General features: G+C 44.3%; 1 protein-coding gene across 2 annotated transcripts in view; it reads left to right on the top strand.

Annotated features, from left to right (window-relative positions):
* Nucleotides 1-27,274, top strand: part of LOC137375798 (slit homolog 3 protein-like) — a 909,976-nt gene that overhangs the window by 612,935 nt on the left and 269,767 nt on the right. For both annotated transcript variants that reach the window (XM_068043263.1, XM_068043262.1), the window contains 7 exons: nt 525-668; nt 4,007-4,150; nt 7,181-7,344; nt 14,680-14,815; nt 18,000-18,068; nt 22,464-22,535; nt 24,427-24,498. In XM_068043263.1, coding sequence (XP_067899364.1) covers nt 525-668; nt 4,007-4,150; nt 7,181-7,344; nt 14,680-14,815; nt 18,000-18,068; nt 22,464-22,535; nt 24,427-24,498 — 801 coding nt within the window. The remainder of the gene's footprint in view (nt 1-524; nt 669-4,006; nt 4,151-7,180; nt 7,345-14,679; nt 14,816-17,999; nt 18,069-22,463; nt 22,536-24,426; nt 24,499-27,274) is intronic.

The raw sequence follows: 27,274 nt of genomic DNA, 5'->3' as shown, positions 1-27,274 counted from the left end.
GCCCAATTAGTGCTGAATTATGGGCAGATTTATGTTCTGGACTTACTTCCTCTGGGAACTGCATTAAGAGACTGCCCAAACTTATTTCACCATGGAACCTTAATAACCATCTGAGAGAGATTGCTTCATTCCATCTGCGTGGATTGGATTGGAAACCAGACTGCATACTTAATAGAACAGAGTACACAGACTCTGCTAAATGACAGTGCCACCCAGAACATTAATAAAATAGATTAAATTATAATTAAAAAAGGGACTATGTTTTGATTTAAAAATGTATTTTAACAATATGGAGAATTCAGAAATGGTTTTTGAATTTGTCCATTTTTCATCAACAACTTGTTTGCTGCTGTTTCCATGAAACTATTTAATTTTCCAATTTTGTGCAAGGCTATTTGTACAAACTAGTTATGTTGGATGACTACATTGAAAATACTTTTGGAAAGAGGAACGGAATATAAATGATGTACTATTTCTCATCAACTTTTTTTTTGGAATTAATATTTATCGCCATCACTCATCAGAAACCTGAGCAACAACAAGATCCGAGATATCCGGGAGGGAGTGTTCGAAGGGGCTTCAGGAGTCTTGGAATTATTGCTGACTGGAAATGAGCTGGAAATGGTCCACAGCCGAATGTTTGCTGGTCTCTCTGGGCTCAAGACACTGTAAGTACACAACATTGATAATCTGCAGTATCTGGAGAGGGCTTGGTATCAGGGCATCTGTCAGAGCAATTCTGTTTAATTTACCAAAAGCATCCAGTTTGATTTCTGATTTTAAACTGTTCCTCAAACTTCTTACTTTTGATATTTAGTGCATGTTAAATTAAAATATGCCAAAGGCTCTCTGGTGGTGCTACACATGGAAAGTGGCCACATGTGGGGTTGTCGGTCTGAATTTTTCTGGCCTATTGGCGACAGGCTGAGAGGAGGGAGAGCTGGCAAATTGGCAGGGTGAGGCATCGGGAAGGGAGCCCGACATCTTCCCACTGCCGTGCCATATTGCTAGTGGTGGGAAACTTGGTGACTGGGTGACCAATTGGGCCACTTAAGTGACCAATGACGGCCACTTCCTGCATCCGCAGGATTTTTGCCTGCATCAGAAGAGGCCGCTGTCGCATGGGGAGACTGCCAGGTACACCCTGGCAACTTCCTAGTGGGTTCTGGGGGGCACACCCTCCTTTATAGGCACTCCATGGCCAATGGAGTGACATCCCAGTGGCAATGGCTGCCCTCGAGACAACAGCGCCACTGGTGCTTCACGACCCACAATGCATCTTCCCCCACCCCCACAATTTCCAGGGCCTGGCAGCCGGCAATATGCCAACCCGGGTCCCGCTACTTCAATCCCTTACCTCCCTTTCCCCTTTCCTTCACATCAGCCTTACTCCAACACCTAATTCCCAATACTAAGTTCATGGGCGGGATTTAATGAGGAGGTGGTGGCCCCGCCCACCAGCTGGAAAGGCAGGGGCAAGCCCTCCTACGCTGGCCTTGGAAGTCATAATTCTCTTTTGTGTGGCTTAGGCAATTAAGGGCATGTCAGAGGGCGGGCAGCTCTTCAGTTGTAGCAGCGCCACAAAGAGTGGTGGCCAATGCTGGGGCTGCAGCAAGGCTTGGACCCAGCCAGCAACGGAGGTTGGAGAATAGGCTAAGTGGGGTTGGGGCTTGCCGGGACCAATCAGCCAGACCCAGGCAAGGGGGAGCAGATCAATCGCATGGACAGGGGGAGTCTTCCAGCATGGGCGGCCCGTGGCACTGGTGAGTCCCTCTCTGGGGCACAGGGTGCCTGATCAGGAGGGATCCTCTCCCCAGCCTGGAAGGAGGCTGTCCAGTTTTACTGGGCAGCCTCCCAAGCTGGAGAAGTGCCCATCTGCTGTCGGTAAAATACCGAGGGGGGCCAGAAGGGCCTCAATTGGCCTAAGGGTGAGTGGGCCGCCCACCATCTCCCCTGCCAAATGGTAAAATATCGTTGCCGGCAGGTGGGTGCTGGGCTTGGCACCACCTACCATCCCAATTTTACGCCCTCTCCCAGCTCACAGCCCACTTCCAGGGGTAGGATGACGCATAGAATTCCGGCCTATAACACAATAAGCACTTCAGAAGAAAACAAAATTCTGCTTTCCCACCTCCATACAGTGCTTTTACTAGTCCAATAACATAACCATTACACTCCCATACACCATGTAATGGGACTAGAACCATTTGTTTGGAGAATAAATAGCGATAGAGACTGGTTGGGCCAAGTTTGCCTGTGTCTATGTTGTAACTTTAAAATGGCTGAACAACTTCAGCTCCTCTGCCTCCAACGGATATGGGGCGCCTCCTGGCAGGACAGAATGCTGAATACGGAAGAACACCAGCATGCAGGGATCCCCAGCATATTTGCCATCTTGACTCAGCAGCGACTCCGTTGGCTGGGTCATGTGCATCAAATGGATGATGACCGCATCCCCAAAGACATGCTCTATGGGGAACTCACTATCGGTACAAGACCAGCAGGTCACCCACGTCTGATACAAGGATGTCTGCAAGCGAGACCTAAAGTTGTAGTTGATGCATGGGAAGTCCGAGTGCCTGGAGACAAGCAGTCAGGAAGGGCGTGGAAAAAGCAGAGGACAAAAGAAACAACCAGATGGCAGAAAAGAGGGCCCAGCGGAGGAAAAAACATCAGTTGACCTTGGGCTAATGTTTTGCCAGCTGCAGAAGAGATTTTTTTATTCATTCGTGGGATGTGGGCATCGATGACTAGGCCATCATTTATTGCCCATCCCTAATTGCCTTTGAGAAGGTGGTGGTGAGCTGCCTTCTTGAACCACTGCAGTCCTTGTAGGTACACCCACAGTGTTGTTAGGAAGGGAGTTCCAGGATTTTGACCCAACGACTGTGAAGGAACGGCGATATAGTTCCAAGTCAGGATGGTGTATGACTTGGAGGGGAACTTGCAGGTGGTGGTGTTCCCATGCATCTGCTGCTCTTCTCCTTCTAGGTGGTAAAGGTCGTGGGTTTGGAACGTGCTGTTGAAGGAACCTCGCTGCATTGTTGCAGTGCATCTTGTAGATGGTACACACTGCTGTCACTGTGCGTCAGTGGTGAAGGGAGTGAATGTTGAAGGAGGTGGATGGGGTGCCAATCAAGCAGGCTGCTTTGTCCTGGATGGTGTCGAACTTCTTAAGTGTTGTTGGAGCTGCAGCCATCCAGGCAAGTGGAGAGTATTCCATCACACTCCTGACTTGTGCCTTGTAGATGGTGGACAGGTGATTGTTACTCACGTGATGGCCTCTACAGCCAATGCTCAATCCAGAAGTAACATACATCCTGGCCACAATCCATCATCTCGCGAGATGGACGGGTGCCATCATGTTGTAACTTCAATGTATTTATTTGAATTAAAATTTGTGTTGACTGTTTTCAAGCCTTTGTATGGAGGAGGAGGAGGGTGAGTTGGGGAGAGGGTTGGAAGAGAGAATTTTTTTCTTCTGAACTGTGAAAGGTAATTTCTTCCTGTCTCTTGCTTTGGTCTTTCTCATGCCATGCACAGTCCATCTCCTGGAGAGTGTGGAGCTCTATCTGCTCCTGTGTCTTTGCCAATGCCACTGCAGAGTCATCTCCCGGGAGAAGGTGGGCAGTTATCCCGGAAGGACTGTTCCCTTGAGTATTTCTCTATGAGAAAGAGCCTTAGCTTTTGCTCAATACCTTCTCGTGGGAACAGGACTGAAACTGGAAGAGCAGCAATGGAGGATTGCAGTGTTTGGGGCATTATTAACAGGTTGCACTTTTGTACTAATTAGAAAAGTATCATTGAATAAGTAGATCATGATCTTGGTAATATTTAAAGTAAAAGGTTTGACCAGATTGATGATGATGTATCCTCAGCAACTCCATGAGGTCTGATTGTTCCTTTTCTATTTTGCTTCCAATCTTTGAAATCTGAAATTGTGTTGATGTGATTATCGCGAGCTGAGATTTTCGTTTTGCTTTCTCCTCCCTAATGTGCGTTGCAGGATGCTGCGGAACAACCTGATCAACTGCGTCAACAATAACACTTTTACTGGCCTTAGTTCAGTTCGGCTGCTGTCGCTGTATGATAACCGGGTTACCACCATCACCCCTGGAGCATTCAATACCCTCCATTCTCTCTCTACTATGTAAGATATGCTTTCATCTCAGCATTTTATTAAAGATTTGCACCCATTGGCTCATTGGCTCTGGGTCAGTTTGACCATTTTCAATATTTCAATTACATCACTTCCTGGTCAGCGTGTGCAGATTGCAAGCTGAGTGTGGAGATTCGAATTTGGTGAGTGGGGATTTTAAGTATTGTTATCTTTAGAAAAGTCTGGTCTGCAGTTAGAATTTAATTGGGATTTACCATCTAGTTAAAGTAGGATTAAGAAAGAAAAGTAAGTTTCTTACAGTCTTAGGCATGGATTAACAGGCATGACTGCAGAGTATCTGATTAGTCAAGTAGCTGATCAGTCAAATCTGGTTGCTGTAGTTTCAGCTTCAAAAGGTATAACACAGAGCTCTGGGTACAGCCTGCAAACGGTTGCAGATTGCAAGCTGAGTGTGGAGATTCGAGTTTGGTGAGTGGTGAGTTCGGTGAAGGGGGGAGGAGGTGCTCCATTTTTCTATTTTTTTTTCCCCTACTTTTTTAACCCTCCGGTATTGGGTTCCTGCTTTGGTGCATTGGAAGGAGCTGTTTTGTGAGTACCTGGTAAACTATTCTACTTATAATAAAGTTAAGGTGTGGCAGGGCAGTTCTGCCGAGTGAAATGTACAGCCTGTGGCATGTGGGAAGTCATGGACGCACCATGTGTCCTAGACAAACACATCTGCAGGAAGTGTCACCGGCTGCAAAAGCTTGAGCTCCAGGTTTTGGAACTTGAACGGCGGTTGGAGTCACTGCTGTGCATCCGCGAGGCAGAGGACTACGTGGAAAGCATGTTTAGGAGGTGGTCACACCACAGGTTAGGAGCATGCAGGCAGTTAGGGAATGGGTGACCACCAGACAGTGTAAGAGAACCAGGCAGGTTGTGCAGGAGTCCCCTGATATGATCTCACTCACTAATCAGTTTTCCATTTTGGATACTGGTGAGGGTGATGGCTCCTCAGAGGAGTGCAGTCAGAGCCAAGTTTGTGGCACCACAGGTGGTTCAGCTGCACAGGAGGGGAGGAAGAGGAGTGGAAGAGCAGTAGTGACAGGGGATTCGTTAGTTGGGGGAACAGTCAGGCGTTGCTACGGCAGTAAACGTGACTCCAGGATGGTGTGTTGCCTCCCTGGTGCCAGGTCAAGGATGTCACGGAGTGGCTGCAGGACATTCTTCTGGGGGAGGGTGAACAGCCAGAGGTCATGGTCCACATTGATACCAATGACATAGGTAAGAAGGGAGTTGAGGTCCTAAAAGCAGATTTTAGGGAGCTAGGAAGGAGATTAAAAAGCAGGACCTCAAAAGCAATAATCTCAAGATTACTCCCAGTCCCACGTGTAAGTGAGCATAGGAATAGGAGGATTGAGCATTTGAACACGTGGCTGGAGACCTGGTGTAGGAGGGTTGGTATCAGATTTCTGAGACATTGGGACAAAAAATAGGGTAGTTATAATGGGGGACTTTAATTATCCAAACATGGACTGGGGTAGTAGTCATTGAATGTGGCCGGACAGGTTGAGAGAGCGGTTAATAAAGCATACAGGACCCTGGGCTTTATTAATAGAGGCATAGAGTACAAGAGCAAGGAGGCTATGTTGAACTTGTATAAGACACTAGTTCGGCCTCAGCTGGAGTATTGCATTCAGTTCTGGGTGCCGCAATTTAGCAAAGACGTGAGGGCATTGGAGAGAGGACAAAAAAGATTCACGAGAATGGTTCCAGGGTTGAGGAATTGCAGTTATGAAGATAGACTGGAGAAGTTAGGACTGTTTTCCTAGGAGGAGAAGGCTGAGAGGTGATTTGGTAGAGGTATTCAAAATCATGAGGGGTCTGGACAAAGTAGATCGAGTGAAACTGTTCCCACTCATGAAAGAATCGAGATCGAGAGGGCACAGATTTAAAGTATTTGGTAAGAGAAGCAAAAGTGACATGAGGAAAAACTTTTTCACACAGCAAGTGGTTAAGGTCTGGAATGCGCTGCCTGAGAATGTGATGGAGGCAGGTTCAATTGAAGCATTCAAAAGGGAATTAGACAGTTATATGAAAAGGAAGAATGTGCAGGGTTATGAGGAGAAGGCAGGGGAATGTAACTGAGAGAATTGCTCTTTCAGAGAGCCAGTGCAGACATGATGGGCTGAATGGCCTCCTTCTGTAATGATTCTGAGTGTGACCTTTGCTTGCATTCCAGATCCACTAGATCACTTCCTCTACAAATTGTAATTTCCACCCATTTGTTTACAGATTATTTAACTTAGACTGAACTGTAGGGCATGAATACAGAATTAGGAGGTCTTAAATGAGTCTAGATTTTAGAATTAAGTTTTCTATGTTGAAAATTTGCTAGAGTAGATGTAGAGAAGACTTTTCCACTTGGAGAGAGTCAAGAACTAGAGACCATGAATAGAAGTGAGTCACCAATTAATCCAATAGGAAATTCAGGAGAAACTTCTTTATCTAAAGTGAGTTAAGAATGTTGAGCTCACTCCCAGGAGGATTAGTTGAGGCAAGATCCCTAGCTTGCCTCTGGACAGATTTTGTGTGAGGTCACATGTTTTCTCCGAATGTCCATTTTACACTGCATTAAAGATCGCAGGTTTTAAAACATAACCATACTACAAGGTCCAGCATTCATAACAGTTGAGTACAGCAATTATATGCTATGTTGATTAACCACTTCACTGTACAATAAGCATAGAAATATAGTCAATACATTTATAAAGTACATTTATGTTCTGAGAAAATTGTTCCCATATGCATGTAGGATATTTCTTTTCCCGTGGTGGTGGGATGTTCATGGAACTTCTTCTTCATTGGAGTAACTAGTATATTTGCAAAGATATATTTCAGCCACCGTAAGGTTACTGGATCAAAGCCCAGGAGAGCATTGAGACATTCTGAAACGTTTAGTTACTTCAAAATGTTTTCATAGAGTCAGTGCCCAGTTTTATATGAAAGGTAGCTCGACAGAGTGAAGCATTTATAATTGACAAATCTAATCTGTACTTTACAAAATTTCAACTTTCATAGAAATCTTCTGGCCAATCCTTTCAACTGTAACTGTCACCTGGCCTGGTTGGGCAGGTGGCTGAGGAAGAGAAGGGTCGTCAGTGGAAACCCACGCTGTCAAAAGCCATTCTTCCTGAAGGAGATCCCTATTCAGGATGTGGCTATTCAGGATTTCACCTGTGACGGTAAGGAAAGCTGGATTTAATACTGACAATTCACAGACTGGGAAGGAAGGAAATGGTGGATAGTCATCAAAATTTGAGGTTAGATTTACAATTGAGCCATAGTAAATAGGTGGATAATCTAGCACTTACTGAGTTTCAAGCCCAGTTATCCAGCCTTCATGTTGAGTTTCAACCCCTTTCTGAAGGAAAGTTTCAGTTCCTTCAGTTTTTTCTTTCAATTCCTTTCTGAAGTTTGTAGCTCAGGCTAGATTGTGGATCCATACATACCAGGAGCCTCTCTGATAACTTTCCAAAGTGGACAACAACCAACTAGTTCACAAATGAGCACCTATAAGATAATTGGCAAAGTGTTAGATTGGCTTGGTGTGTGCCAGGTGGATAGACAGTAAGAAGTGATGGGTGAGTGGGTGAAGATGTCAAAGCGGAAACTGGTTGCTGTTAGAGTCTCAAAGGGTCAGTGATGGGGCTGCTGCTGTTTATTACTTTTATAAATGACTTGGAGAACTGAACATTGTCCAACTCCAGTTGAGTCTTAGCCATTGATTTATTAAGGTTTTAGCATAAAATCTTTGCTTTTGTACTCAATGCCTCCACTTATAAAGTCTGGGATCCTGTATGCTTTTTCAACAGCTTCCTCAAATGTGTCCTGCCATTTGAATAGTGTATGTAAACCCCCAGGTCTGACTGTTCCTGCACCCCCTTTACAATTGAACCATTTGGTTTATATTGCCTCTATTTGTTCTTTCCAAAACACCTCAATTTTACAATCGTCCAAAGGGATCTGGACAGGGTAGGCCAATGGGCAGTGATCAGTTGGCAGCTATCCATTCACCAAAATCAGGAAGGAGGAGACGGTCTGTGATCCACAACTATTTTATTCTCAATCCACAGTTCAGTACAAATACCAGTTTCTACTCTTCCCTTCTAAACTAACTCCCTATCCAGAAGTAAATCCCCTAACTGGGGGAAAAAACAGCCCTTAAATACAAACTACAATGAGCATCACCTGCTCTCTATTAACTCTGAAGTAAGTCCTGGTTAATTAAAGGGTCCAGCATTTCCAACATTGTCAGACAGAGAGGTCACAGATATAGATAAAACCATGAAATTAGGTGGAAGAAGTGAGGATGTGGAGTAGACGGTAAATTATGACTTGTTTGAGGTAATACAGCAGGAATGAGTTCTGGGGGTTTCAGCGGATAGGTCATTAAAACCACTCGCAGACAATCAGCAAAGCTGGCGTGGGACTTATAAGTCAAATGAGGTGATATTGAAGTTGTACGTGATGTTGGTGCAACTTCATCTGGAGCACTGTGTTAAGTTATGCTCTCATTTATGCAGAAAGGGAATAGTTATTGGAGGGAGTCCAGAGGACAGCTGCAAGACTGACTCCTGAGCTTAGAGGGCTGTGCTATATGGAAAGGTGATCTACTCTGGGACTTGAATGTCCAGAGAAGAGGAGGACAAGGGAAAACAAATCAGTTAGTTCCGGGAGATGGGAAATTCCCTCAAATGTCACCAATCTAAAGATTGATAAATGCACAACAAATTTTCTTTGTTTACTATTTCAGCCAAGGAGTTTCTCCAAAGTGGATAAAGGTACCTGCTGTAATACTAAACCAAATAGACCAGAAGAGTTAACTGAGTTAACTGATCTCAGTTCAATTGGTAGTTGGTACAGCACAGCTGTCCATGGGTTTGAGAGGGAGCAAAAGAAATCAGCCATGATCCCTGCTATCAACGGACACACCTCTGTTGGAAAGTGTGCATGTTGGGTTAGGACAGAATTTTGTTTGGTTGTGATGCCATCACAGTTAAATAGCCTGCTTAGGCTCATACATGAAGAATAGCCATGTAGACAAGTTAGCAAAGGGCTTCTAATACCTATGGAGTTGTATTCCCATTGTTCGTTTCAGATTCTTGACAAACAAGGGAGTTAAAGGGTATCGGGAGTAGGCAGGAAAATGGAGTTGAGTCCACAAACAGATCAGTCATGATCTTGTGGAATGACAGAGCAGGCTCGAGGGGCCGAATAGCCTAATCCTGTTCCTAGTTCATATGCTCCTATGTAAGACAGCAAGAGGAAAAAATGGGAAGGAAAAAATTGACACACTTAAATAAAGTTCTAAAAGCAAGGATAAAGAGCTTTGAAGGGGACAGGACATATTGAGAGAATGGTTAATAAAGTATATGGGATCTTGGGCTTTATAAATAGAGACATTGAGTACAAAAGCAGGGAAGTTATGCTGAACCTTTATAAAGCTCTGGTTACGTCCCAATAGGAGTATTGTGTCCAGTTCTGTTTGCCACACTTTAAGGAAGGATGTGAGGGTCCTTAAGAGGGTGCAGAGGAGATTTACCAGAATGGTTCCAAGGATGGAGCATTTTAGTTACATGGTTAGGTTGGAAAAGCTGGGGTTGTTCTCCTTAGAGGAATGGAGATTGAGGGGAGATATAATGGAGGTGTACAAGATTATGACAGGCTTTGATAAGTTAGACAAGGGAAAACTGTTCACATTAACAAATAGTGCGATGACTAGGGTACACAGATTGAAGGTTTTGGGCAACAGATGCAGGGAGGATAGGAGGAAGAACTTTTTTATGCTGCGGGTGGTAATATCCTGGAACCAGCTGCCCACAGGGGTAGTGCAAGCAGAGACAATGAATGACTTCAAAAGGAAATTGAATGGGCATTTGAAGGAAATAAACTTGCAAGGCTACAGGGATTGAGCGGTCGAGCGGAACTGACTGAATAGCTCCGTGCAGAGTCAGCAGAGACTCAGTAGCCTCCTTCTAGAGCATGGCTACCCGACCCGAACCCGACGTGACCCGACGACATGTGTCGGGCTTGGGTCGGGTCAGGCTTGGTCGGACACACTCTATCACCACCTCCGGTGCGTGGCTCCAATGTTAATGTACTTTTTGGACTTGAAAGGTTGTTTAGTTACAGTTTTTTTAAGCTTGTGCAGTTAAGCAACAAAGTGAAAAAAGGAAGCTAGGTTAACTGACGGTCGGGTCTGGCGCGGGAAAAAATGAAAGGACTTGGGCCGGATCGGACTCTGATCGGATGTGATTCTGTCGGGCTCGGGTCGGGTTTCATTTTCAGACCTGAGCCGGCCTTTACCTCCTTCTGTGTTGTAAGTGACTCTATGACTCTCCAAAACGATGGTGACAGTTCTCCAGCTCCTTGCCACAGATGGTGGGAAAAACAACATTCCACGCCACTGTGTCATTTTGGATGTGTAAACTACCAGTTTGCCAAGGTCACTTTGCTAGAAAATAATTTGTTGTTTTCTTTCGACTCCCAGAAACTGCAGTTCTTTAACCAAATCAGGATGTGCACCCAATTATAATTCATTACTTTTAAGAGAGAAATAGACAGATTTTATCATCAGAAAAAATATTTTGTATAATTGTGTTATGCTATACGTTAGCAGATTGCAAATGTTGTTTTTATTTCAAAATTCAGTGAACGCGCTCCTGCCCCTGATGCATTCTTTCATCTCAATTCTCAGCACAGTATGAGTAACCAGATTTGTATCTCCCAATTGTTTGTAGAGATTAAGGCATATTATAAAAGCATTTTACCCCCACTTTCACCTCCTATGTGCTCACATATTTGTTTAAATTATATTCTTTGATGTATTTTTCCGGATATTATCGAGAGGTTAAAAGTTGTCGTTCTTTGGTTTCTTTCATCCTTTGCTTGCAGAGCAGTTATTTTTATTTTGTTTAGAGATACAGTACTGAAACAGGCCCTTCGGCCCACCGAGTCTGTGCTGACCATCAACCACCCATTTATACTAATCCTACATTAATTCCATATTCCTACCACATCCCCACCTATCCCTATATTTTCCCTACCACCTACACTAGGGGCAATTCATAATGACCAATTTACCTATCAACCTGCAAGTCTTTGGCATGTGGGAGGAAACCGGAGCACCCGGAGGAAACCCACGCAGACACAGGGAGAACTTGCAAACTCCACACAGGCAGTACCCAGAATTGAACCCGGGTCGCTGGAGCTGTGATGCTGCAGTGCTAACCACTGCGCCGCCCCAAAGTTATAAGATGCTAAAATGTGTTTGACCACTTTTTTCCTAACTTCTATGCAATGCTATTGCTGTTTATTGTCAGATTGTGTTTTACTGAAGGATTTAAAAACTAACAAGTGAAAAAAAAGTCTTCTCACAGTCGCCTTGTGATGGAGACCTGCATGGGGCCTGTGTTCATGAAGAATGTGTTAGGCAAACCATTTTATTTATTTGTTCTCTGTTTTGCTTTGGGGAGGGAGATAAAGCTGCAATTATGAAATAAAAGAGGATAACATTTCATATGGAGCCCTTTCATCAGAATAGGCCCAAAGCCTGCGTTTTCTCTTATCTGATCTGACAGGTTTGATGTGTGTTTAAGTGCTTTGGGACATTTTTTTATATTAAAAGTGCTGTATAAAAGTAAGCTGTTGCTGTTTCCAGCATTTTGTTTTATTTTGGAGGAGCTGGGGGAAAATTAGTTTGTGTATCGACGCTGACTTACGTCGATTCCCTGGGGTCATGCATAATCATTGATGAACGTGGTGCGGTGGCTCTGTCTGTCGTCTGGGGAATTGATATAAGTTTGCTTGGCACCACTGGAAGCTGCGCTACCCAAACAAATTTCTCTCCCGCTATGTCTTGTCTTTGTTATAAGGATGTCAGCTGCAAACGATGATGTATTCACACACAACGCTCATCCTTCTGGTTTGTGTTTCTAATCCCACGTTGTATGGTTTTCCCAACACTTTTTCATAACATAACATAACACAAAATGTATTTTAGTTCTGTTCTCATTTTTTTAACCGCCTGAGATGGTTCAATTGGTAAATGCCCCACTAGTTGTGTTACTGTATCACAGAGATCAAGAGGAATTCAGATTCAGTCCATGGTTTTGCTGAGGTAGCTGATTTCAACAAGGGCAGTAATTGGCCAGAGCAGCCATCTACTAAGGAGGGGATTGAAAAATAAAATCAGCCAGAGCCCCCATTCCTGATTGCTATTGAGTGACCTGTGTTGAGAGCTATGCATGTGTAGGACCAAACTGGCATTGTCCTCAGTTGCTGTATCATCCAAGGGGGAACAGTGTTCCAGCACTCACTGCATATGAGCGCATGAAGTGTAGCGAGTTGGAGGGCAGCTGATACATTGGGGCCCAAACCCAATGGGAGTCTGTCAGGAGAGGGAAGAAAACCTTAGCAACATAAAATGCACACATGAACAGTGAACCCTTTGCTCAGAAATCCTGTTTCTTATTTGCGGGAGGTTGCTGAATGCTCCATTGCCTTTTTGGCCTTTCCACGGCCTACTCAGAGCCTCTGCTGGTCCTTCTCATCTTGAGCGGAATCTCACCACCTTTGAAGATTTTCAGAGGTCGAGACCAAAAGCAGGTGCTGAAGCCGCTGTTGATGTCTGGCCGCCTACCTGTGCGATCTTACTGGATGCGGTCAATTAGGAGGCCGCCTCCAGGAGTGCTGTCCAATTAAGGATGGTGGGCAGACAGGCACCCGGCTGGGTCAATCGGAGGGCCCATAGAGTTGCCCTGCTAACAGCTCGACGGGCAGAGGGAAAAGAACACGAGGGTACCTCAAGGTGGAGACGCCCTTGAAAGAGTTCGAAAAGTTTTAAATTATTTGTAGCTACAGCTGCCAGACCATCATTGTTGGGGGTGGGGTTTGCCCTCCACAGGATGACCTGCAGCTGTAGCCCTGTGGCAGAAACGGATCCAGGGATTGGGTGTGGGAGGGAGGGGGAATAAATAAAGCAGGCTTCTCTGTCCCTCCCGGCCTGCTGCCGGGTGGCTGCCTGCAGGGACCTGCCAGGTCCTGAGCGAGAGAAAGTCCACCTGGAATGTTAACACATCTTATAAAGATAATGGGTGGAATCTCACCAACTGCGTGGAGGCAGATTTGGTGGTGGGTGGGGGGGGGGGCCCATCCTCCGCTGGCAATGTCCCAGCAGTGTCCCAAAGGGCCCAAGTGGCCAGTCAATTGGCACTAATTGGCTACCCACCACTGCTGGGCAGGTTAGCCGCTTCCATTGTTGACCCGCCTGCGCCAAGATCGGCTGGAGGTAGGAACACTTCGGGTGGCTGATCTGATGCATCGTTTTCAAAACTTTCCGCCCATCCGCCACCAAATCTGCCTGTACACAGCTGGTAAGATTCCACCTATTATCTTTACAAGATGTGTTAACATTCCAGGTGGAGTTTTTCTCACTTGTGACACAAGGGTTAGGTGATTTTAATTCTTTAATTGCCAGTTTCTTCCTCTTCTCTTACAAATGCATTAACTCATATAGGGGCTCAGTGGCACAGGTGCTCTGTGACATCATTCATGCCTTGACTTAGAAAGTGTCTGCGGTTACCTGTGGAGGGCATTACAGCTGAGGCTAATTCTGGTGATGTCCACACTCCTTCCAGAAGAGGTTGCTGGATGGCGAATAGGAGTGGGAACCCTGTCTAAATTTCCCCTCCATGGTTCAAGGTATTGAGAGGCTTCTTATTCAGCACAAACCAGGCATTGAAGCTGGAAGATTCTGCTGTGTATGGCTTGGCTACATGTTGCCTTCACCAACTGAACAGTAGGGGAGCTATGCTTCTCCTTTTTATAAGATTAATGAGATGTAATTCTTGCTACTATTTAATGAACAATTGTAAGATAAAGGCCAGCCAGTAACAAATGGCAGTGGGAACCATGTTAACTAGAATGTCACTCAATAGTGACTATTTTCTAGAGAACCAGAGCCAGTTTGAGAGGGTACAAGCCTAGGTTTACAGTTTTCTACTCTGTTGCACCAAATGACCACAAAAATCACTGATAAAAGAAAATATACTAAGATAAATTAATCATTTGTTATAGCCTGAAATTATATCGCACAATATTACCTTACAAACATCTAGCATGTCTTTGTGTCAAATACCCATGTTCACCATTTTAGTGGATGCAGTAATGCATTGAAGTGAGTTAACACCTCAGATCAGTGGAAATTAAATGTGAACATGCTGCATTCACAAAGCAATATCACAGGATGCAATTTCTAAGCTCCCATATTGTCATTACAATTCGCAATGTGTTGTATTAATTATATGTTTGTGCCCCAGCGCAGTGCAGCAATGGGCAGGAAGCTGTGTCACAGCCACATTGCACTCCTGTGTTGAATATATGTCTCAGCAGAATTGTAGGTGGGGGATAGCAGGGCACTGCTCCTCAGAGTAAGAGGGAGCACACGTTTGTCCCAGATGATGAGCAGGGCCCAGTCTGCTGGCTGTTATAATTCATCTCCTTTCTCTGCCTTTCAGCTGATAACAATGAGAGCAGCTGCCTGCCAGGCCCTCACTGTCCTGAACTCTGCAACTGTGTTGACACAGTGGTACGTTGCAGTAACAGAGGTTTCCGCACCTTACCTAAAGGCATTCCCAAAGATGCAACCGAACTGTGAGTGTGGCTTCATGTGGTGCTTTTCTCTTTGCAGTGTCTGTTTTTTTAAAATCTCATATTTTTTCAAAATCTTAAGTCTTGGTGGAGAACAGAACACATTTTTATGTATAACCTCTTTACTCCTTCCACCCCATCAGCCCTGGCGCAGTGGGTAGCACTCTCGCCTCTGAGTCAGAAGGTTGTGGATTCAAGTCCCACTCCAGCGACTTCAACACAAAATTCTAGGCTAACGCTCCTGCGCAGTGCCAAGGGAGTGCTGCACTGGCGGAGGTGCTGTCTTTGAGATGAGACATTAAACAAAGATCCCATCTGTCCTCTCAGGTGAAAGTAAAAGATCAAATGCCACTACTCGAAGAGGAAGAGAGTTTTTTCCAGTGTTCTGGTCAATATTTCTCAATCAACATCTCTAAAACAGATTACTTGTTCATTATCTCATTGCTGTTTGTGGGACCTTGCTGTGTGCAAATTGGCTGCCGTGTTTCCAATACTGTAACAGTTAAGAATGGCCTGAGTTCATGAAAAGCACTATGTAAATACAAGTTGTTCTTTTCTTTCTTCCAGGTCAGGTAAAGCCTGTGTTAAATGCTCAGTAAAGCCCCAACTAGACTTCCAGGTTAGGGCCCAGAATTGGTTAGATCAGAGATGTCCAAACTGTATGCAGCCTCAAGTCCTGACCGCCTCTCCCTCAAGGTTAAACTGTTCAGTCCTATTTACACTTACACTCGCTGGTTGTCCTATTTGAATTTTGTGAACCTGGAGGTTTGAAAAGGGCTGTTCTTAGTGCTGCTGCCTCATTACTGGATGAATCCATAATCAGAACACTTTGATCTGCTCGTGCCTGCAGCTTCAGTTGTTCAAATTAACAGAAACACAGAACTTTATGGCTGGCATTTTATCCGGGCAACAGGGGACTCGACCACCCACAAAAGTGCCAGTGAAACCTCTACGCCACCTCCACTGGGGAAGGCCCACTGGATCAAGTGGCAATTAGGCACTTAAATGGACAGTGGTGGGTCTTCTATAGGATAAAGGACCCCAGTGGTGGAAGTCCCACCTGCTGAAAGCTGTCAGCCAGTCAAAGGCTGGCAGCTCTGTAATTGAGCAGCGCCAGCACGGAGGCAGTGGCTTCTGCCGGTAGGGCACTCAGCCAAGGCCCAGGAACCAAGCCATAGGTAGATCACAGTAAGAGGGGTTTCGCAGGGTGGGAGTCACAGGGGGGAGGTGTGTAGAGAGGTCGGTAGCAAGGGGGGTGGCTCTCAGCAGGCCCCCGCTTCCCAGTGCTGGGTCCCTTGTTCAGGCACTGAAAGCCTTTCAACGAGGGACCTCCTCACTCCCCCGGAGCCAGCAAGCAACCCGCATGGTTTTCTGGGTGTGCTCCCCATGCAGCGACAGGCCTGCCCGCTGCTAGGCTAATTCCGGTAGTGGTGGGATGAGGGCATTATTTGCTCACTTAAGGACCTCAATTGGCGGCGGGCGGGCGGGAAGGCCGTTCATAGACCTTACTCCCCGGACATAATTTGGGTGGAGACCAATCAAGACCCTTAAGTGGCCAATTAACTGGCAGTTAAGGGCCTCCGCCCATTGCCATGGGTATTTTACCCTTGTCTGATGGGCGGCTGAGGCCTCAAAAAGCCCACCTGTTGAAACCAGGCAGCCTTCTAGCGGATTGGGGGGGCCCTCCTGATCGGGCACCCTGTGCCTCATGGAGGGCTGTCCCCGAAGCCCCAACCATCCTCAACACACAACACTCCCCCTGCCCCCCTAACTGACCCCAACTGATTGTCCCCGGCGAGGCCCTAAAAACGTACCTTTTTTCCAGGGCCGTCCTTTATCATCTTCCAATGGCTGGGTGTAGTCCCAGCAGTGGCCACCGCTCCCGGTGGCACTGCTGGCACCAAGAGCTGCTGGTCCGCTGATTGGCTGGCAGTTCCATTAGGTGGGACTTCCTGCATCAAGTTGCTAGAAGTCCCGCCCAAGACCAGTTAAAGGCCTGGGGAGCGAAAAATCCCGGTCTGGCTCCCCAGGTTCGGCGGAGGTGGGCTTGCCACCTCCGGTCCAGTGAAAAGTTTCGGCCTAACTGTGAATTTGTCATCTTCAGTTCCATGTCTGGGCTTTAAATTTTGTCCTGATCAATAAGTCACCAGTCATTTGGGATGCAAGTTGTGTGCTGAGTTATTTTGTGTGCTTAACAAACTGATGTTGAAGATTGTATTCAGGTTTCTGACGAGGGTCTCAATGCCACACTGTTGTTACAGCATTGCCTTTCCACTTCTGGGAATTGGGTTTGATCCCATTGCAGAGAGATGAAAGATTCCCCGGTCTTTGTTTCTAAAGACCAGGGCAGCATTACTTAATCACATAACTTTACAGGAATTATGGAATCATTCTGAAGGATAACATTTCGGAAAAGTGAACTGTTTCCACAATGAAGGGTTATAGCTAGCTGAATTTTGGACTCTCATTCATTGAGTGGGAAACATTGAAAGAGGTTTAATTTTGACTTTGTTTAGTTTCCAAATGACAAATGTCCTCAGACAGACCACTCAGTGATATATTACTAAGTGGCTCCAGTAACATGGAGCCTTTTAGAAAGTGAAATAGCTCACAGATACAGCAAATGTCCTGCTCCTAAGTTCCAGTTTAAAAAAAAAACTGCAAGGAGGGGGGTCACTAAAATGTATATTTTCAGTACTGTGTCAGCATGTGACAGTTCCTTTGTGATTTCACCACCCACACCCCTGCCCCTCCAAAATATACAATGGCTGTCCTTTCCACAAATAGCTGGCTGATGGCTACTTCCTAAAGGGCAGCATTTTAATTTGTTTGTAAGGCTCCTTGCTGACCTCCTGTACATTGTTGGGGGTCAGGGGTGGGGTAATTGCTGTGACCCTCCAGATCAGAAAGCCTGTATGCACCTCTTAAAAGTAATTTACATAATAGTCGATTAAAATTTCTTATTTAAAGCTACTGCAAATTACCAAGGAAGCTAACAAACATTCTGAGTGTTTTATGGATTGTTCCTACACAGTCCATGACCTTTCTTTCTCTCTGTTCAATAATTTTGTTACAAAAGCATTGAACACCTCTCCTGCTGAAGGCAATGATTCTGTTCTATTTGGGAGAGCTTATCTCACTTGGGCATGCTCCCATCACCATTGACTGCTTTTGTTCTGTTTTGCAGATACTTGGAAGGGAACCAGCTGACTACAATTCCCAAAGAACTGCCTAACTACAAGCATTTATCACTCATGTAGGTAACACTTAAAATCTTCATTATTCCTGCAATGTTCTGTCAGTTGATGCATAACATAATAAATATGGTTGTTCTTTATCTAATAATAGGTAGAATCATGTATGACAGGAAGTGAGTTGCAGTACACTAATTTCATTTTATTGTATCCCAGATGTCTAGAATGTCAGTAAGGTTTCCAATTCTGACAGAGGATTATTCCTCTCATTAACACACAGCGCACATCCTCCTGCATAATCAATACTGTCTGTGTTATTCAGTCAGGTAGGAACATACAGTTCTGCTGCTGGTGTCTCAGTGCTTCAGTGGTGGACCTCGGGTGCTATGTTGCATTAATAGGATGTTCCACAAAAAGAACTTTGTGTAACAGTGATTGTTAACTTCAGAAATAACATCAGTGTCACAGTGGGTTAGCACTCTCTGCTTCCACCTCTGTGATCTTCTTTCAAATCCAGCTACTCCTGGCCACTTGGCGATGATGAGGATAATCAGTACCGTTCCCAGACAGAAAAAATATGTGTCTGAATAAAACAACTCCATTGGTTAACTTCTCTCAGGCTGTTATTAGTATCCTATGTGAAATTAATTTGGGATACAAAATCCCCCCCCCCCCCCCGCTCCCCCCCACCTCCCGCTAGAATTCTCAGATCCTCATGGATATCCCCCTCTTCCCTTCACTTCACCATTGCACCCATGCCTTCAGCCTCCTAAGCCCCAGCTCTGGAATTTCTGACTTCAGCCCTCCAACTCACCTTTTTGTTCTTCAAGATTATCATTGCAACCCACTTCTCTGACCAAACTTTTGGTTGCCTCTCATAATATTTACCTCTTTGGCTTGGTGTCCATTTTCTTTTGATAATGGCTCTTTGACGTACAGGGTAAGTTTTCCAATATTAAAGGTGCAAGAGGAATGCAAAAAATGGTTGTTGTTGGAGTAATCCTATCCCAGTTACTAGTGGGCCTCGGTGCACAATGTGTAATTACTTCTAATTAAAAGAAAGTTGCTAATCTAACAGAGTGGCTATAAGGTACATAGGATAGAAAACTGACGGCAATGCGTATTGCTCTGAGATTGTGATTCACGCACAGTGCTGGGGCAGAGTGGAAGAGTTTTACTTAGCCTCTAACACATCATGTCTCAAGGGTGGGCAGTGAGGAGACAGCTTTACTCTGTACCTAACTCTTGCTACACCAGACACTTGGGAGTGCTGAATGAGGTAGTGTCAGAGGAGTTATAGAGATATACACTGCAACGAACCAAAGCAGCACTTGATCAGGGAATACTGGTTGCTGACATTTGGTGTAAGAAGTGGAAAAGTGTTCCATTGCACAGAACTGACATCTCTCTAATTGAAGAGCATTAAAAAAATCGCCACATAAAATAACAGCATCAGCTGTGGGCAGAGACTTGGAGGGCAATGTACCCAGAGTGGATTATAAAATCAGTCATCTATATAACGCCTTGATTATAACCATGTTAGTCCCTTTAATTAAAACTTTAATCCAGGATTACAGGGACTAAGGCTTTTGATCATTTTCAATCGTTGTTGTAAATTATTCATAATAAGATCAAAGACATTCTCCAGCTCACTGATCAGGGGAAGATTTCATCTGTGCACTACATAGAACAGAATCATAAACACATTTATAAGGAGGCAAGTTTATGATTTTGTTACACGGCACACAGAGGAACTCTTCCACCCTGGTGATATAATGGTGAATATGTAATGAGGGGTGTTTGCTTAATGTTGGCGATTGTTCCAATGCTTAGCTGTGTAGTGGAGGGATAAGGTTGATTTGTATCACCCTATAAATTGTATTTCCTGTCCTGCTTAATTGGTGGGGAGCAGATGAATATTTTCCCTTGCAAGGCTCTCTAGCTTCTGTCCCCTGTGGCTGGTTTTTCTCCTGTAGCCTCACATTCTTGATCACTTCTACCAGTGTCTTCGATTCCGACACAGGAAATAATGCATAACAAGGTCTGTTCTTTTCTACTTGAGCAGTGTTTAAGGTGAATGCATTTCACAGGTCACCCAGAGTCTGAGACGCTGTAATGCGTATTAGTCTTCAGGGCTTTCGTACCTAATAGACGTTACCAAATTTGAATCAAGCCTTGTCTGCAGTTTCAGTGTAGTCGGAAAAATATTGGCCCAAATCTTACTGGAGTGGGGCATCTTGAGGCATGTACCATTAGTTAGGCATTTTGCAGCACCATCCAGCTCGAAAAAGTTTTGTCCTGTAAGTTGCTGTAAGTGCAAGCTGATAATAGCACGTCTGGGACCTGAGTGAATGGTGGACCAACAGTCTATCTCTTTAAACCAAGAGATTTAAGAACTGGGAAAGGAACAGAGGAATGTCACGGAAGGAACTAGAGTGAATTAGAGTCAAATTTGGTACATGAAAGGGAAATCAAACAAGGGAAAGAAAGATTGGATTGAGAGAGAGAGAAAAAGAGACAGGAGCGAAAAGTGAGAAAAAATGGAAAGATTTGAATTTTTTTAAATCTCAAAAAATTTACTACATGTAGGAATAAGACACAAGAGTTTAAATTGTTCCCTTGCTGGGCCAGAGAACTTGATTGGCATAGCAATTATCACGTTGTTAAAAAGTGCTTGCACTAAGTGCGAGCTCTAACGTTCTCCGTCGTGTTTGTGCAAATCCTGTAGTTCTTAAGAATAACAGGGATGTTATTTGTGCGAAATAAACAGCGAAGCGATGTAAATCAACCAGCAAGTTTATGGCAATTCGCAATCCACGGCCATACGACAATACCATACGAACATCCAAATTAGGAGCTGAAGTAGGCCATTTGGCCCCTCGAGCCTGTTCTGCCATTCAATAAGATCATGGCTGATCTGTTTCTGTCTTGAATTCTACACTCCCATCTACCCCCATAATCTTAGATTCTTGTTAGGCAAAGGAATCAGTCAACCTCCGCCTTAAAAATATTCAATGACCCCGCCTCCACCACCTTCTAAGGCAGAGAATTCCAAAGTCGCACAACCCTCTGAGAGAAAAAAATTACTCCTCGTCTCTGTCCTCAAAGGGCGACCCCTAATTTTAAAACAGTGCCCCCTTGTTCTAGACTCACCCACAAGAGGAAACATCCTCTTGTCAAGACTGTTCAGGATCTTATATACTTCAATCCAGTCTCCCCTCACTCTTCTAAACTCCAGTGAAAACAAACCCAGTCTGTCCAACCTTTCCTCATAAGACAACCCGCTCATTCCAGGTATCAATCCAGTAAACCTCCTTTGAACTGCCTCAAACGCATTCACATCCTTCCTTAAATAAGGAGACCAAAACTGCACACAGTATTCGAGATGTGGTCTCACCAATGCCCTGTATAATTGAAGCCTAACACCCTTTTTTATTTTCAATTCCTCTCATAATAAAGGATAGCATTCCATTAGCTTTCTTTATCACTTGTTGTATCTGCATACTAACTTTTTGTGACTCATGCACTAGAACACCTAGATCCCTCTGCACCTCGAAATTCTACAGTCGTTCCCCGTTTAATAAATACTCTGCTTTTTTATTCTTCCTGCCAAAGTGAACAACTTCACATTTTCCCACATTATACTCCATCTCCCAGATTTTTGGCCACTCACTCAACCTATCTATATCAGTCTGCAAGCTCCTTATGTCCTATTCACAACATACTTTCCTATCTATCTTTGTGTCATCTGCAAATTTAGCTATCATGCCATCGCTCCCCTCATCTAAGTCATTGATATAAATTGTAAAAAGTTGAGGTCCCAGCACAAACCCCTGCGAGACTTCACTCGTCACATCCTGACAATCAGAAAAGGACTCATTTATGCATACTCTCTGTTTTCTGCCAGCCAGCCAATCTTCTGTCCATGCTAATATGTTAGCCCCTACACCATGAGCTCCTACTTTGCCCAATAACCTTTTATGTGGCACCTTGTCAAATGCCTTCTGGCAATCCAAGTACAGTACATCAATGGGCTCCCCTTTATCCACAGTGCATGTTACTCCTTCAAAGAACTCCAATAAATTGGTTCAACATGATTTCCCTTTCACAAAACCATGCTGACTATTCCCGATTACCTTGTAATCTAAGTGCCCAGCTACAGTCTCCTTAATGATCGATGGCATATCACTTCATCACCTAAACTCACTGGCCAATCTGCACATTAGTAAGGGCGTACATTGTGAACTTGCCATTATTTTTCCAGCAAGGCTTGAGCCAATGTTTACAATAAAAAGTGTATTAAAGATTGCTCTCACCCCTTGTTTTATGATAAACTCCCAGTACTATGATTGTGTCTGAGAATATATAAAGTGCTGAGTAATTCATTACTGTCACAGGCTTCCTTTAGCTGGGCAATTGACACAGGTGTTTGTATTTGTTGTGTTTCCATTTTGTAGAGATTTGAGTAACAACAGTATCAGTATGCTCAGCAATTCTAGCTTCAGCAACATGTCCCAGCTCTCAACCCTGTGAGTATATGGTTCATACTCTCTGTATTACTTTTTATCATGAGTCTGTGTATATTACTTGTATTACTAGTATGTGCATGTGTGTTACCATTGATGCTATTAGGGTATGTTTGTTACTAATGTGCATGTTACTATTGTCATTAATGTGTGCCAGCATACTGATCACTAACTGTGTTACTATTGACAGCAATAACGTATGGGGGTGTTACTATCATCTATAATAATACTCAGTTTTTGTCTGTCTGGACTGTATTGATTGGTCAGTTTAAGGGGTGTGGCAGTTGCTGGGTTCATTTGATTGGCAGCCTGGCGCACACAGAGGCACATGGGGAGCATGTGACGCACGTGCGGCTACTAGCGGTTGATGGGGCAGCGGTGGGGCGAGGGATTTGCTGGAGAACTAAAACAGCAGACGGTAAGGGGAGCGCAACAACAATGTTACTCTAGCTGGAGAGATTGCTTCCATGAGGAATGGGATGGGATTGATGTGAGGGATGGGGATGGCAGGAGTGGGATGGGAGTGGCATGGGAGGGATGGAAGGAGTGGGTTGGGGATGGCATGGGAGGGATGGCATGGAAAGCATGGGATGGGGATGAGATGGGAGGGAGAGGATGGTATGTGAGGGGTAGCTAGGAGGGGCGGATGAGATGATGGAATTGGTTAATTGTGGCAAAATGGCGGGGACAATTATTTGATGGAACTTATTATTTGAAAGCTATTTGTGATAAAATGAAGATTCACGAGTATTGAAAGAAAAAGTTTCAGAAAAGCTGTCAGATGAATTAAAAGAATACATCAGCATTGATTCTGTAGAGGAAGAAGATGATACAGTCAGAGTTTCTACACAGTCTCGCTTCAATGGGCCTACCACCACACAAACTTAGACTCAAGGAAGGAGCAGTTATAATGTTGCTAAGAAACCTGCATCCTAAACAAGGACTTTGTCATGGAACAAGATTGGTAGTTAGGAAGCTCTTTTCTTCAATAATTGATGCAGAAATTATATCAGGCAGATTTCAAGGAAATAAAGCATTTATTCCTCAAATAATGTTGAGCCCATAAGATGTAAAGCTGCCTTTTCAACTCAGGAGAAAACAGTTCCCTATTAGACTTCCATATTCTATGACTAAAAACAAGTTACTCTTGTCAAAATTTGTATTTATCTTCCTTGGCCTGTTTTAACGCATGGACAGCTTTATGTAGCTTTTTCCAGAGTGAGAAGTTTTGATTCTGTTAAAGTCTATGGTGAAAGAATAACTAGAAATCCTGTATTTAAAGAAGCACTGTTACAATAAAGATATTAATTTGACAGCAAATGTTTGTGGAGCTCTGCTAGTTGATATTAATTGTGTTTGTTACTATTGTTACCACAAGTCTATACTTATGTTGCTACTGATATCAGAATGTGATACTGCTAATAATTATGGATGAACGTAATGAATTAGTTTTGCTGTTGTGGTGTGCAAGGTAAACAGATTGTCTTTCTAATTATTTTTCAGGAGCTTGGGGGAATACTGGGTTAGTGCACTGGCCTTTTGTTTCTGGGGTTCAGGCTTAGAGGCTAGTCCAGGATGAGGGAGTTGTAGCTCTCTTTAGTTGACTGTGAAGTAATCTTGAACCTCTATTGGAGTAAGAGGAAACCAGTCCCAAGCTGCTGTTACCCAGCTCCTGTCAGTCAGTTCAGGATTAACACTGCAGGAGTCTAGGGGCTAGTCCACCAAGGGAAATACAGGGATTTCAGACATCAAATAAGAATCTCAATCATTAGTGAGGGATTAAAAAGTGATACTTCAGAATAAAATTGTGCCTGGCTCTTCTTAAATTTTTTAGAAACCTCCCACTCTGGTCCATAATCATCATTTAACTCCTTCTCAATGTGTATTTTCTCAGAATTTTGAGCTACAACCGGTTGAAGTGCATACCAGTTCATGCTTTCGATGGTCTGAAGTCTCTGAGATTGTTGTAAGTATTTAACAAGGGGTTAATTGGAATGGAACTTGTGTCATCGGAAATGATGAGGAACTGTCTGTGCAGATTTTACCCTGGCTTAGGAGCCTTGAGTGCCACTGGTAAATGACCCGACCTTTCAACACCCATTCCCCTACCCCCATCTCAGACCTTGCTGCCTATCACTCCCATTCTTTCTCTCTGCCCACCCCTCCCCAATCCTTCTCTTGCTTCCTCCATGTAATTTTTCATCTCATGGAACCTCAATAACCATCTTTTTTCCTTTAAATTTTGCCTTTGGATGTCACTGGCAAGTATTTCCTGTCCCTACTCGCCATGTGGGCATTAATTCAACCATATAGCCCAGACTAGGTAGGAATGGTAGGTTCTCTTCCCCAAAGGTCAGTCAGGAACCAGCATTAGATTCTGGTACTATTGAATTCAGTTCAGAATATGCTGGTATATGAACTCACAACCTCTATGTTGCTAGTCCAGTACCTCAACCACTGGATTACTGTGGTCCAGCTGGAAAGGTATAGAAACCCATTCACCCTCTGACAAACTGCACTGCTATAATCATCACCCTCAAATTTGGTGAAAATAAAAATAAAGCATGTTTTGCAGACAGGATAAACAAAGAATAAACCTAGGAGAAGTGAGTGATGGAGCAGAATCTACTTGTGATGTGATTGCCTAACACTCCAACTGAGGTGTGTATGCATTATCTGACTGATGACTCTCTTGTTGATGCGTCATGTTCATAGAACCACCTCAATGAGTCTCAAATACAAGAGTGAGTCCTGAGCCTAGGATCAGTTATGCAGAATGAATGAAGTTCATTTTTCTCTGAAAAGGAAATGGAAAGGGATAATATCAAGAAGGACAAATTATTTATTGATTTCTTCTCGAAGAGTACCAGATGTCTGCTGTGTAGTAGTACCTTAATCGGCCCAGTGCCCCTGTGTTAAGAAAGGGAAAGATCAGCCATGACTGTTACTCCTGATTGCTATCCACTGGGTGGTGTATGTGTTGCACTAGAGAGTCAGGCAAGGGCAGGATCATGCTCAGCAATGTAGTCCTCCACGGTTGAATATCCTGTCATCAATTACTGTCTGGGCTCCAGAGAAAATGGCCTCTTGGATATGATACCTCAGCATGAATCAGTTTTCAGGTGAAAATTGGGCTGGGTGGTGGAAGGCAGCTTGGGAGGAAGTGCTGGGATGAGTAGAGGAAGAATAAATATTAATCTTCCTCATTTAAGTCTTCCATCAGCTTTGCTTCCCAAAGGAATCCATTCCAAACTGGCAGAATAGGGACACTGGGAACCAGCAAGACAGCAGTGTCAGTTCCCATCATTCACTAAGCGAAACCTCGCCAGGTAGTGTTACCTCACACTGACTGTATACAGTCTGCTTGTGTTGCTTATATGTTGCTTTGATACTTCAGATAATTGAAAGAGAAAAGCACAGACAGGATTTTGAAAGCCTTTCCTCCTGCTGGAGGCACAGTACTTTAGTCAATAACTAATTTGCTGCCACTTTCAGACACGTCCCTAATGAGCAGAAATACATATTGTTTAGCGTTTTCTATCTTTCAAACACAGCATGTTAGTAAATGGTACCTTTCCCACTTCATCTGAGCTATAATTGGCATTGTCAGTGGAATTATCAATATTCGATCGTACCACTAGAAATCTGTCAGTTAAGAACATGTAGATGAAATAATGGTTTATAATTAAAAGCAAACTGCTCACTACCCCTCTCCATTGACCCCCTTTTTTCATTGTGCGGTTGCCAATTTCATCCACCCCTCCCATTTCTCAGGTAGCTTGCAATGGGCCAATCAGATCTGTTGGCCCAGTTGATCTGAATTGGGGAAAGACTGGGCAGGCGAATGTAAATCAGGTCTGGACAGCTGCAATAAATAATTAAAAAGGCGAATGGAATGTTGGCCTTTATCTCAAGGGGCTGGAATACAAAGGGGTAGAAGTTATGTTTCAGTCAGGGAAGGCGGTGATGTAGTGGTGGTATCACTGGACTAATAACCCAGAGACCCAGGGTATTTCTCTGGAGACATGGGTTCGAATCCCACCACAGCAGAAGGTGCAATTTGAATTTAATTAATAAATCTGGAATTAAAAGCTAGTCTAATGATGGCCATGAAACCATTGTCGATTGTTGTAAAAACCCATCTGGTTCACTAATATCCTTTAGGGAAGGAAATCTGCTGTCCTTACCTGGTCTGGCCTACATGTGACTCCAGACCCACAGCAATGTGGTTAACTCTTACATACCCTCTGAAATGCCCTAGTAAGCCACTCAGTTGTACCTAACCGCTACGAAGTCAATACAAAGGAATGAAACCGGACGGCCCACCCGGCATCGACCTGGGCACCGGAAATGACAACGGCAAACCCAGCCCTGTCGACCCTGCAAAGTCCTCCTTACTAACATCTGGGGGCTTGTGCCAAAGTTGGGAGAGCTGTCCCACAGACTAGTCAAGCAACAGTGTGACATAGTCATACTCACGGAATCATACCTTACAGACAATGTCCCAGACACTGCAATCGCTATCCCTGGGTATGTCCTGTCCCACCGGAAGGACAGACCCAGCAGTGGTGGCAGGACAGTGGTCTACAGTAGGGAGGGAGTTGCCCTGGGAGTCCTCAACATCGACTCTGGACCCCATGAAGTCTCATGGCATCAGGTCAAACATGGGCAAGCTAACCTCCTACTGATTACCACCTACTGCCATCCCTCAGCTGATGAGTCAGTACTCCTCCATGTTGAAC

The sequence above is a fragment of the Heterodontus francisci genome, chromosome 12 (genome assembly GCF_036365525.1).
Source record: "Heterodontus francisci isolate sHetFra1 chromosome 12, sHetFra1.hap1, whole genome shotgun sequence".
NCBI classification, from domain to species: Eukaryota; Metazoa; Chordata; class Chondrichthyes; order Heterodontiformes; family Heterodontidae; genus Heterodontus; species Heterodontus francisci.
Note: the sequence above shows the minus strand (reverse complement) of the source record. Positions and strands in the feature narration are given on the sequence as shown.